Source organism: Colletotrichum paranaense (assembly GCF_030867605.1).
Source record: "Colletotrichum paranaense strain IMI 384185 chromosome Unknown Scaffold_13.1, whole genome shotgun sequence".
Taxonomy (NCBI): Eukaryota; Fungi; Ascomycota; class Sordariomycetes; order Glomerellales; family Glomerellaceae; genus Colletotrichum; species Colletotrichum paranaense.
In genome coordinates, this window is record NW_026848971.1 from 274,853 (window position 1) to 287,365 (window position 12,513).

At 50.1% G+C, this 12,513-nt stretch overlaps 5 protein-coding genes across 5 annotated transcripts; 3 read left to right on the forward strand and 2 right to left on the reverse strand.

Annotated features, from left to right (window-relative positions):
* Positions 1-109: 109 nt before the first annotated feature.
* Positions 110-1,379, forward strand: CPAR01_13556 (oxidoreductase family protein; the record flags this gene model as incomplete). The annotated part of the gene is made up of 2 exons (XM_060497809.1): positions 110-170; positions 253-1,379. The coding sequence occupies 2 exons, from the start codon at positions 110-112 to the stop codon at positions 1,377-1,379; spliced, it is 1,188 nt and encodes a 395-aa protein (XP_060343277.1).
* Positions 1,380-1,724: 345 nt separating this feature from the next.
* Positions 1,725-3,095, reverse strand: CPAR01_13557 (uncharacterized protein; the record flags this gene model as incomplete). Its single annotated transcript, XM_060497810.1, has 6 exons — positions 1,725-1,984; positions 2,052-2,346; positions 2,405-2,513; positions 2,572-2,783; positions 2,886-2,956; positions 3,062-3,095. 6 exons carry the CDS (start codon positions 3,093-3,095, stop codon positions 1,725-1,727), a joined length of 981 nt encoding a protein of 326 aa, XP_060343278.1.
* A 2,241-nt stretch (positions 3,096-5,336) lies between these two features.
* Positions 5,337-6,522, reverse strand: CPAR01_13558 (zinc-binding dehydrogenase; the record flags this gene model as incomplete). The annotated part of the gene is made up of 3 exons (XM_060497811.1): positions 5,337-5,990; positions 6,059-6,188; positions 6,245-6,522. The coding sequence occupies 3 exons, from the start codon at positions 6,520-6,522 to the stop codon at positions 5,337-5,339; spliced, it is 1,062 nt and encodes a 353-aa protein (XP_060343279.1).
* An 814-nt stretch (positions 6,523-7,336) lies between these two features.
* CPAR01_13559 (metallo-beta-lactamase family protein) lies at positions 7,337-8,393 on the forward strand (the record flags this gene model as incomplete). Its single annotated transcript, XM_060497812.1, has 2 exons — positions 7,337-7,702; positions 7,776-8,393. 2 exons carry the CDS (start codon positions 7,337-7,339, stop codon positions 8,391-8,393), a joined length of 984 nt encoding a protein of 327 aa, XP_060343280.1.
* A 1,538-nt stretch (positions 8,394-9,931) lies between these two features.
* Positions 9,932-11,997, forward strand: CPAR01_13560 (GMC oxidoreductase; the record flags this gene model as incomplete). The annotated part of the gene is made up of 4 exons (XM_060497813.1): positions 9,932-10,133; positions 10,197-10,483; positions 10,544-10,667; positions 10,739-11,997. The coding sequence occupies 4 exons, from the start codon at positions 9,932-9,934 to the stop codon at positions 11,995-11,997; spliced, it is 1,872 nt and encodes a 623-aa protein (XP_060343281.1).
* Between the last annotated feature and the right edge of the window lie 516 nt (positions 11,998-12,513).

The following is a 12,513-nucleotide window of genomic DNA, read 5'->3' on the forward strand; positions in this document are numbered from 1 at the left end:
CAAGCCTCTCCCTTCACGGCCTTGTTGGTTAGACGAATGAGCCAGTGTTGCATGAGCTCCATATCAATTGATCACCCATTGGGCCTGGTCTGCACCTCAAGAACTTAAGATGGCACAAGAACCGTTTCTGTTGAGGTGGGGGATAATGGCCACCGGAGCCATGTCCGAGTGTATGTCAACTCTAATTATCCCCTTGATGAGACGAACGAGTCCAACCCTCTCATATTAGGCGGTGTTGCTGACACATTGCAGACTTCTGCAAAGACCTCCTGACCAACCCAGCTACTCGCCAAGTGACTGACATTAAGCATGCCATCACCGCAGTCTCATCTTCGAAAGACCCTCAAAAGGCGACCGAATTCCTCGCTCGCATCGATCACCACTCACCTACTGAGGTCTCCACATATGGATCATATGCAGCACTTGTTAAAGACCAGAATGTTGACATTGTTTACATCGCCACCCCGCATAGCCACCATTTCCAAAACGCAATGCTAGCGCTCCACGCAGGAAAGAGCATTCTTTGTGAAAAGGCTCTCACTGTCACTGCTGCGCAAGCGCGGCGACTGTACGAAGTTGCAAGAGAGAAGAAGCTCTTCTTCTTGGAAGGTGTCTGGACCAGGTTCTTCCCGCTCAGCGTCAAAATACGCCAGCTTGTCAGCAGCGGAGCTATCGGCCAGATTCATCGTGTTACTGCAGACTTGTCTCGAGCGAACAGCAGCAGAGATTTCGGAAGCAAAAGACTTAATTACGAAGACTCCCATCGCATGGTCAACCCTGACTTGGCCGGAGGTGTCCTACTCGGACTTGGAATCTATCCACTAACCTGGGTTTTCCAAATTCTCTACCATCTCCAACCTGAGAATGAAAAAGAGGAGCCACAGATCCTGTCAGCCGTTCAGAAATATTCTACGGGAGTCGATGAGTCGGCCACGATCATCCTCAACTTCCCAAAGCACGGAACAGTGGGTATAGCCACATCATCGCTTCGGGTTGCAACAGATCCTGGCATTTCCGGCACCCAAGCGATCCGAATCCAAGGCTCACATGGCGAAATCCAAGTGGAAAATCCGGCGTACAAGCCTCAATCTTTCAAGATAATTACCATGTCGGAGACGGGAGCTGTTGAGAAGGTTTTTGAATACCCTCATCCGCAAGATAGCGAAAGGAGTTGGGGAAATGGCACATTTTGGGAAGCAGACGAAGCTGCACGTTGCATAAGGGACGGCAAATTGGAAAGCGATACTATGCCGTGGTCTGAGAGCATACTCGTCATGGAAACTATGGACAAGGTATTGAAAGACGCCGGAATATTCTATCCTGAGTTGATCGCTACAGACGAGTTTGACCCTCTTAGTCCGCTCAATACCGGTGGATGATTGAAAGTAAATAATTATAGTCATCTTTACTTAGGTTTACCCAAGTATGAAAAGGCGATCAGAAGTGATCTTGAATTCTACTTCCCCAACGGTATGCGTGAGTGTCAGAAGATTAACGAACTTGTCGTTCGACCTCTGTCATTTTGGAGGCTTAGAGGGTAAAGCGGTCCTTCAAATCATCTGGAGATTTCATTACGAGGCCTGAGCTAGATGTATTAAGCCAATGCTAGTTTTATGGCCGTGGTATTGACAGGCGGGATGTCTGGCTTTGGCCCAGCCCAGATTGAACAACCCCCAAGTTCTAGCCAAATTGTCGGAGTTACAAGGCCTCGTAGTGACAGAGCCTCAATGAGAGCCCCAGGTCTTCTGCAGGTACTCCTCAATGGTGGTTGGCTTGAATTCAGGAAGCAACTTATTCCACTCATCAGTTGTTGCCCATGTGCCTCGAGCAGTCGAAATTGTCGCTCCGATAACGACTACGTTGCTGAAGTACTCCTTCTGCTCCGCTGGAACACCAGGAACGTCAATATCAGGGGCGAAGTCTGTCTTGACAATGCCTGCCTTGAGGTCCTCAAGCTTCAATCTGTCGACCTGGAAGGGTTTTCCTAAATGACGTGTTATTTATACGTAGCTAATCGAGAGAGCTGCGATGAAAACGGGTTATGGACGGACCTCTGTACTTTTCTCCCAGCTTAATGAGTTCTCCAATGGTGACTCTATCGCCGGTGATACCGCCCACAACAGGCCAATCGCCTTCGTAATCGACGGCTCGTGCAGCTACCTCCGCAATGTCCTCGATGGTAGTGATTGACATTTCGGCACTCTCAGACCCCTCGAGAATGAAAGCAGTAGCCTTCTCGAAATCTATGAAGGTAGCATAATCGATCTGGTAGTACTTGGTGGTCTGATGAGGATACCCCAAGTAGTTCATGAAAGCTCCTGGCTGGAACAAACTGTACTCAATCACCTAGGATTTGATCAGAATATGAAGCACTCAATATTTCGAACCCTCAAACTTAACCAACCTTTTTGCTCTTGTTGATGTCTTCCAAGTATTTCTTGACTTCCAGCTTGTTGGCATACCAAGACGTGTACTCAATCACATCAGACAGGTTGTTGTTCCTTAGGCCCGCTCTGTTAGCAACAGAAGTATTGAGGACAAATTGAGCGAACGAGGAGTAGCGATACTTACGTTGCCCACTCACTGGGAGCAAAGCGCTTCACCTCAGCCTTGATCGATGCATCGATGAGACGCTTGGCTGTCTCCGCATTCGGGTCGGTGTGAGCCACGATAAAAGAGAGAACAGTCTCAACACCGTCGAGAATCTCTACTAGCTCCTTCTCGTCTTGATAAGAAGTCTGGATGTACCTCACTCCCTGAAATTGGGGTAGAGATGAAGGGTCCTGGACTGGATTTAGAACAAAAGGACTGGCAGCTTGCGTGTACCCAAGTAGACTGAAGCATTGATTGCTTGAAACTTCTTTTAGGGGGGGCATATAGCTTACCTTGCGGACCAATCCAAGGATCTCATGTTTTCCGGCGGCGGCCAACTTGTCAATGACCTCGAGGGCGAGCTCTGAACGTCACTTGTTAGCCGTGACATTCACTCTCAGAGGAGTGGATTCTGTCTCTAGCGAGCAGTTTGGGAAGCTTCACTGCCTGAGATGAAGTCTTAACTCACTCCCGGAAGCACCAGCAATAGCGACTCTGACCATATTGATGAGATTATAAGTTGGATAGAAGGAAGCTTATGCGTGAACAGACAGCGGACGGTTTCGTTGGGTTGTAGATGGCCTCTAAGTTCAAACTTGAATCTCTAGAGTTCAAGGAGCCTCTTATACTTGACAAAAGTGCAGACACCAAAGTCCGTCAGCTTTGTGAGGCAGTGAAGGGACATCTCCGCTCCATAATCCGCTATCTCTTGCTCATTGACATCATTTCCGGTCGTCGTGGTGCCATACATCGACAAAGCGGGATACGCGGGATTCACTTCAAACGGCATAGCAAGCCACTTCATTCATTTTAGGACGTTTTCCAAAACCTCCGCCAGTGGAATGAAATTGGTGAATGACCCATTGCTGAAGGATATGCCACACTCCACGCTAGAGGCTGGCGGGGTTCCGCAATTCCGCAGCCATTCAAACTCCGCCGTCAGCATCGGCTCCCTTAGCCGGCCTATCTCCACGGCGCCGGCCATTTGGCTACCAATTTTCCTGCACCGCAGGATCGCACAGAATTTATTCACCGCTGACGTATACTTGAACTTCAAAGCATGCATAGTGAAGGACAACTTCCACGTAATTCATGCTGTCATGCGTTCCCGTGGCTTTTAACAACACCTTGTCCCATCAGGTACTATGCTTTTCCTCCGACCGTCAATCTAGAATATCCTGTATTCAACTTTGCATGCTATTTCGGCATCGGTGACCAAGATATGCTCTTTTCAAAACGGCAACTACTTTCTCGGGAATACTCGCGCCAGAATCATTCCTTGAATTCATGGTCACACAAGCCTAAAGCTCCAAACATAATGCTCTTACCTACAACCAAAAAGTTCCATCCAAACTATATCGCACTCTAGGAGTTATGGCTTTGCCACTGAGCGGCAAGGCTGATATTTTGATGGTTGCTATCAATCTCCGAATCAGTCGCATGTCAGCCGCGATGAAAGCGACAAAGGTTGCATGATTCGCGTTGGAGAGTGGGATGACAAGCCTCAGCAATACCTCACCAACTTACGTGGACCTCCTTCCTTCCTTAGCTACGTGTTCAGTCATCTGATCTGTAGTCAAAAGTCCGTGTTAGCTTCAGAAACTCACCACTGGCCTTGGAATCTCCATTATCACCTCCCTGGCAGCTATCTACTCGAACCGAATTCATTCAATCTCGTTCCTGTTTACTTCAGAGGTGCGCTGTGGCACCTGCATTATTCCATCAACTGCGAGATGACTTCGGTACATCAGCCTCCAGTTTTCTCTGACAGCCGAATTTTAGAGTTAAGTGTATCAGATGGGAGTTAAATAGCAACAATTCGGATTACCATAGAGTGATACGTGATTTATTATTTCTCCTCGTGAGAGGTACGTAGCTATGTACCGACGTTATCTCGCAGTTGATGGGATAATGGACGTCCAAGCCATCACATTTTTCTGCTTCGGGGCATTACTAATAACTACTCCGATGTTTTCTCCGGCTTGTGCATGTACTTAATGTCCCGTTGTAAAAAGGCAAAGTAAGATGCACGTGGCGTTGGGGGGGGGGGGGGGAAAGCACCATCATGCCGATCACCTTAATCGGGCAATATTCCGCCGTAAAGCTCTGAGTTACAGGAAAAGTCGTTTGCAGCACATCATGTTGAGGTCCACACAGACTCCATAGAGATGTACTGATAAGGCATAACAGACTCATGAGGGGTTTGCATTACCCATTACGGATAGGGAAAACCTAAGCACTCTCACGGGTGATACACTCTGGTCAACACCGATGGTCGGAAAGTAACGACCTCGGTACGATTATACATCCGTCTACTGCTGTATAGGTAAAAGTCACAACACAAGCTTGAATTATAACATCATGGTTCTTGGTAAGCGAAAGCCCTAGTCGACGGCGAACTTGGCTACAAGATTGCCCACATAGGAGTCGGCTTGTCAATCTGCTTACGAAAGTGAGTTTTACTCGCTGAATCCAACGTCAAATGGCGTTGACGGTCTAGGCAAGACACGTATTGCCACGATATAAGGTAGAGATAGTCAGGTAAACAAAGATTGCATTGGAGATATCTCCTTTCTACCGAGTGGGGCGTCGAAAGACTAGAAGTTTGTCCTCGACCAAACCAGTTATAGAGATGCATGCGCCTGTAAGAAGTGGACTTCGGATAACGTTCGCCCTAGATACTTGAAGTATCCACGCCTACACTTCGTACGTGCACATTGTCAACATTATCGACTCGACGTCTCTCAAAGTGTGTACACCAATTTCCCGCCGCTGACCTTGCCCGACTTGGACTCCTGCAAGCCGACCAAGACTCCCTGCAGCCCGCTGCCGCCTTTGTTCAATATCACAGGGGGCGGCTTCACCTTGCCGTTCGCCAGCAGTCCACGACTCAGCTCCCAAAACATCTTGCCAAACTCCAGGTCTTGAGCATTGGCCTCATACGTCTGGAAGAAGCCAAAGGGCTCACCGAAGACGGTGTAGTACAAACTCGTCCCGATCTTGACGTGAGGGTTGGCTTGCAGCACCTTCCCGGCTGAGATGGGCAACAGGTTAGCGATCGAGCCGCCCTTGGTCGACAGCGCCTTGGCGCAGAGGATACCAGACTCTTCGGTGCTCTGGCAATCCCATGCGAGTGTTAAGCCGTTTTGAGTATACTCCCGGATATCCTTGCTCACGGTAGGGATCCGGTAGTCGAAGACGATGTCAGCGCCGAGCGACTTGACAAAGTTAAAGTTGTGTGGCGAGGCTGTAGTGATGACGCTGAAGCCGGAAAGCTTAGCGTACTGGATGCCAAAGATGCCCATGGCGGTGCTTCCACCGTTGATCAAAATAGGCGCAGACTTTTCGGCGGGCGATGTGGGCAGTGGAAGCTTGAGCGTCTGATACAGAGCTTGACCCTAACGAATGCGTTTCTCGCATTAGCCACTGTTATCTTACAAGATGAACATTCTTGAGCTGTACGCACGACGGTGGTAATAGCAATGCCGAGGGTAGCAGCCTGTTCATCAGAAAGGTTGTCGGGGATGAGAATCTGCAGATCACTCTTCACAACAATATACCTTGCGAAGCTGCCATCAACTTCTCTCAACGCGTTCCTTACTCCTGTCAGCACATCGTATTGAACTTTTCTCAAAAAAAGACAGAGACGCACGAGCCATTAACTGGGCCGCAAATCCGATCGCCCACCTTGAAGCCCTTGGTGACACCAGGCCCAACTTCGACCACGACGCCGGAATAGTCGCAGCCCACCCAACTACCGACACAACCAGCGTGGTCGGCGGCTTCCACGTGCTTCCAGTCTGTAGGATTGATTGCCACAGCAGAGGTTTTGACGAGAAGGTAGTCAGCCGCTGGCAGGCCTGGGACGAGGACGTCGACCACCCGGGCATTTCCAGCGGAAACAGTCTTGACTGCTTGATTTTGCGCCATTGTGATTCGATAAGATCTGGTTTTTTTGAAGTAAATTTTGACAGTGTAGCGAGAGCCCGTGGAAAGTCCGTCTTATATGAGATGCAATCGAGCTCATAGGAATTGCAGATCGAGTTGGGCAGTACCAATCGTGGATCCAGGATTCGTTCGGTCTCTTTATATCGTATGGCTTTAGGGCGGAATTCCTCCGCCGTCTCTACGTCACTTGAAGATTGCGAAAACAGAGTCATGATAGAAGGTTCGTGTCGTGGCAATTGCGCGGCAAACACCCCAGGCGATGGGTGCCATTACCAAGCTGGACCATAGAACAAACTGGAAATTTTGACTATCTACATAGCGTGCCTTGAAATTCGCCAGTGCACTTCTAGAGGATGCCAGCAATGAGACTATCGAGATCCCTGTGACAGTGCTTGGCATGGGGCAGGTCCACACTACCTGGGTGCGTTGCCTTGCATAAGCTCCATCAACCTCAAGTCTTTGGACTGGCTCTGACTAAGTGTGCCCATTTTTCGATTTGTACAACCGGCACTTTTCTGCACCCGTCCGACCAACAGCTCGAAAACCGCGTGAAGTGAATATCTCGACGAGAAGTTTTCCACTTGGTCGGTGACTCCAGGGATCGTATTGCCATCAATATGTAATCAAAAATTAAGCTTGGCAATAATGCCAGTTACGAGGATTTCAAGCGGCCGCTGAAGTATTAAAGCGAAAGGTAATTCCATCTGAATATGGATTGCACAACGCTTACTCGTCTTTCCCAATAAACTATTTCTCAATCCTGAAGTTATCGCTTCGCTCCATGAATACAGGCACCATGAAGTCTTTCAACATCATGGCCCTCGCGCTCTCGCGGGCACTTGCCGTTCGCGCAGTATGCTCTTCGGTCCTGCGAGTCGAGAATTTCATCAGTTCGGGCCCGTCTCTTGACATGGTCTCTTCCTTGATTATTGGCTCCGAGGCGGCTTTGCTTATCGACATGCCCCTCGCGGTTCCGCAGGCCGAGGAGCTCGCGGCCTGGGTGGTCAAGACCACCGACAAGCCCCTAGTGGCCGCCTTTACCACACATTTCCACCCCGACCACTACCTCAGCGGTTCCGCGTTCCTAGCTCACTTTCCCGAGACAAAGTATTACGCCAACTCTAAGGCTGTGGCCCTAATCGAGAATGAAGTTGAGGAAAAGGTGAAATCAGGGCAATTCCCTTTTCTACCTCCAACTTGAAGACTAGAGTCGCTAACACAGTTCCCCTCTACAGCTGAAAGTCTGGAGCGGCATCCTTGGAGCCGACGCTGTGGTCGAAAAGGCCACTGTCCCAACTCCCTATGACTTTACCTTTTTCGCCCTGCCCGGCAACGAGAACGAGCCCATCGAGCTCCTGAGTCCTCTGGTTGCCGACACCATCGACGAGACCCTCTTCTGGATACCCTCCATCAAGACCCTCATTGCCGGCGACTCTGTCTATAGTCACACCGTCCATCTCTGGCTCGCCGACTTGCTCTCCCCCGCGCTGACCTCCGCCTGGCTCTCGACCCTAGACTTTATTCAGCACCTCAAGCCGGCTGTCATCATCCCCGGTCATGCCCTATCTGTCGAGGGTTTCGGACCGTCCGTCGACGTCGAGCATTCCCGCAGATACGTGTCCTTCTTCCAGAAGGAGATCGAGGCCAAGGGTTTGGACTTCTTTACGCCCGCGGATATTGTCGGCATGCTGGACGGCGCGTTCCCCGGCCTGCTCAACGGCACGTCCCAGACCTCCAAGACGCTCGTTGACATTAGCGGAGACCAGTTCGGCCGCAACGGCACTCGTCAGGTTCACTATGTTGATCTTGCCTCATATAACAAGACCGCCGAGCTTGAGGGCTGGAAGCTCTAAGGAAAATTCCAGAGACTCGCAAAAGAATATGATTTGCTTAGACCGTGAGGTGGGATTTTACGTAGTTGGGGCACGATATCACAATGTAAAATGCGCAACATTGCATGCCCAGCTTACCTTAAGGTCAAAGGATGCAGGCTACGTATGTTAGAGGAAATCAGATGTTGTTTCTTCAACTCCAGGAGCATTATCCGGGATTTTGAATTTGACCCCTTCTGGTCATGGCCTTGAAAAGGTCAAGGAATATAATACACCAGTCATACAGTAATACATCAATTCACGCAGTGAAAGCTTTCGACATGGTGACGCTTTCAGACATTCCTTCTTACTCAAAAGCTGTTTTTCCTATTATCTTCGTACATGAAAAGCTGCGTACACAACCATTCCTGCCCAGTGCTAGGCTGGACATTCATTCCGTCGAATTTTTCACATTCTCTTGGCCTGAATATGATAAAATCCTGGCGTCCCCGTACAGGGTGCCCTAACATCACCACGCGTGGTTAAAGCAGATGCTAGCGGATGAGATTGAACAAGTGACCATTAGGCTCCATAGGCCTTGCCAGGTGTACGCTTAGACACCATGCCGGCACGTAGGGATCGATATGCATAACAGCCTTGCCATACTCAAGCTATTGGAAATGTAACTGTTCGCATGAAACCGTCAGGAAGGATCGGAGGCAGCATCTATCAGGTTAGCAGTGCTGACCGCGGCTCACTGACCAACTACTGAATTACTATTGAGAACGTCCTTGTGGACGGCATGAGTGTCATAATGGAATCTTAGACGAATATTAGCCAAGTCTCCATAGAGCTTGTGGGAGACCGCTTCAACTGCAAAGTACATCGTGTGTACGAAACTATAGATTCGTAGCACTAATCTCGTATACGACAATCTAGACCCCACTACTACCTTGGCTTCTTTGATCAATTCAATTGAGGGTGGTGGTTAAACATCGCAGTCTTAAATGGCAAAATCAAAGACAGGCGAGTTAATATCCTTAGTGCTTACACCTTCGAGAAGAATGGCAGACAGCGTAACATCGGCTGGATAAAGTGGCAACTTGGAGAACAAGGGCCGTCCCACCGGCCGGTCGGGCCCTGGTGTCTGTTGATTCTAACCCATGTGTCGTCCGGGGTGTCACGCTGGGGCTGTGATATTCCATTTGCGACCTGCCCTATGAGAACGCCTAGGACTGCGGGACAGAAACCCATTGCACGGGAGCTTTGCCACATCCGCCGCTCCCCGACTCTTTGCACACTGCACTTGAATAATCCTTGCTAAAGACCCGTCGAAGGCAAGGGCTGTTGGGCCTGGCGGGGTTCTCGCGCAGAAGCGCACCGTTGAACAACATGCGATCAACTGGACTAGGCGATGTTTGTGCAGTAGCCCGAAGGCAATGAACTAGGATGAGTTGACAGCAGTCCGTTGGGTCTGAGCCTTTAAATGATTGGAAACGACCCTCTAGTCCTGAGAAAGCTTCTCTTTCGATTGTTGTGCGTCCCGTCATTCAACCTGCCGACTCTCTCGACTTTGTGCAATGGCTATCATTCGTGGTCTGAAAGCAGCAGCTTGGATCGCCCTTGTCTTGGGCCAAGTCCAGCTTGCAATTGCTGTGCCAGCGGCTGCCAAGTTCGCCAAGAGAAACACGACGGATCTCCACAGCTCTTACGACTACGTGATTGTGGGCGGAGGCTTGAGTGGCCTTGTGGTTGCCAATAGACTCACCGAAGATCCGGATGGTAAGCGAATGACGCGTTCTTGAAATAGCCCACTGACGTGCTGCTAACCGACATCTCTAACAGTAACTGTCTTGGTTGTTGAGTATGGAGACTTCGACGTCAGCTGGGACGTAGCTATACCCTACTACGCTTCTAACCTACACCCCAACGATTTGATCCAATTCTTGTCCATCCCACAACCTGGATTGAACAATAGGACTTCTGGTGTTCAGACTGGAACAGTAGTTGGAGGTGGCTCTACTGTCAATGGCATGGCATTTGATCGCGGCTCGAAAGCCGACTACGACGCGTGGGAAGAGCTAGGCAACCCGGGATGGAATTGGGACAGCCTCTTCCACTATTTCAAAAAGGTGTGCAAAAGTCGACGGTAGAAATAGGGCTGAACTACTTGTGCTGACGTCTTTCCCCAGTCATCTACATTTACGCTTCCCGCGCCCGAGTATGTCGAGAGGTACAACTTTAGTTACGACCCGAGCACCTATGGTGATGGTCCTCTCCAAGCTGGCTTTCCCTCGTGGCAATGGCCCGACAGAGGTACGCGAAAACATGAACCCCTCCTAACATTTACAGAACTCTATTTCAAAACTAACATGAATGCTTCCTAGATCTTCAAAGAAAGGCCTGGATTGAGGACATTGGCGTTCCTGTACTCGATGACCACGGTGCCGGAGGAAACAACGTTGGCCTGGCTCAGCTCCCCCAAAACCACGACCCAAAGAACGTTACTCGGTCGACCTCGAGAACAGCATACTATGAGCCTATCGCCGAAACTCGCAAGAATCTCAACCTCCTTGTGAAGCACTATGCTTCGAAGATCGAGTTCGAGGATAAGAAAGCTGTCGGCGTCAACATCATCTCACGCGAAACTAACGCCACAACATTGGTGAAGGCAAAGAAGGAAGTCGTCCTTGCCGCCGGCGGCGTTCAGACGCCGAGAGTCCTGCTCCAGAGTGGCATCGGCCCCGCTGGGCTGCTGGAGTCTCTCGACGTCGATGTAGTCGCCGACCTCCCTGGTGTGGGTAGCAACTACCAGGATCACGCATGGATGTTGATGTTGTATACGTACGGTAACCCTCCTGAGCTTGGGAGCGAGGCCATGAACGATCCGGCATTCTTCAATGCATCTGAGGCCGAGTACTTTGCCAATCGAACTGGGCCCTTCACTCACGCTCGTGGAAATAATATCATCTTCAGATCTCTCCAGGATCTTACTCCGGAATATGAAGCTCTGTCAGCGTCTGTCGAAGCCCAGAACGCGCTCGACTTCCTTCCGGAGATCTACTCAGAGCACCCCGAGCTTCTAGAGGGCTTCCTATCTCAGCGTGAGGCTCTCACCAAACTGTTCCGAAACCCAGAGGCAGGCGTGCTGGAGATCCCCTTCGGAGGCTTCTCTGGTGGCGCAATTGCTTTCCAGAAGCCTCTGTCTCGTGGTACCATCAAGATCAGCTCAACCAACCCTGACCCTGCCAACCCGCCCATCATCGACTTTGGTACCCTTCAAAATCCCGTTGATGTCGATATTGCAGTCCTCAGTGTCAAAGATTTCCGCAAAGTCTGGGATACTCCCACTTTGGCGATTAGGGAGGCCGTTGAGATCTCTCCGGGTGTCAACGTCACATCTGACCAGGCCATTGCTGAAGCTATTAGGAACTCCCTTTTTGCCAGCTTTGCGCACCCCAGCGGAGCAGCGAGTTTGCAACCTTTGGAGCATGGTGGCGTTGTGGACCCCCAACTTCGTGTCTACGGTGTTGAGAGCCTGAGGGTGGTTGATGCCAGTATCATTCCACTGATTCCAGCCTGTCATTTGCAAGCGACTATGTATGCCGTAGCTGAAAAGGCTGCCGATATTCTGAAGGAGAATTAGCTCACACAAATACATATTCGCCGAGGTATCCTATCACGCTTTTGATGCTTATGCTTGCGAGGAGCTTCCTTGTCACGAATTAGGAGATTCCACTGCTGCTTTTTGTTAACGGGATTGACAAAGTGATGGTAAGTTTGATCATCGTCCTGGGGTGATCTGAACATGCCGGACCTGCATTAGGCATAGATCAGGAACGCCACCAATCCAAGCCGGATGATATGCCGCCTAGACCAAAGACATGTGAAAAGGATTAAAAGTCCGAGGGTCCTTCCACCAATTGAGTGGGTGGTCCAAACGCGTCCAGATCCTCAGCTGTGGTCGATCACAGCCACATGGCTTTGCCTGAGAGAAACGGGCTGCATATCTTTCCGTTCGCAAGCAAGCCGAGCCACTGGCACGATGGAGCGGCCGCTCGCATTTCACAAGCCCGTTAAGCATGGGTTTCTTTCACAACTGAACCGCTGTATGTAATGTAATGGAACCAATCTCGTCATTGCTTCAATGAAAGGAAGCGAA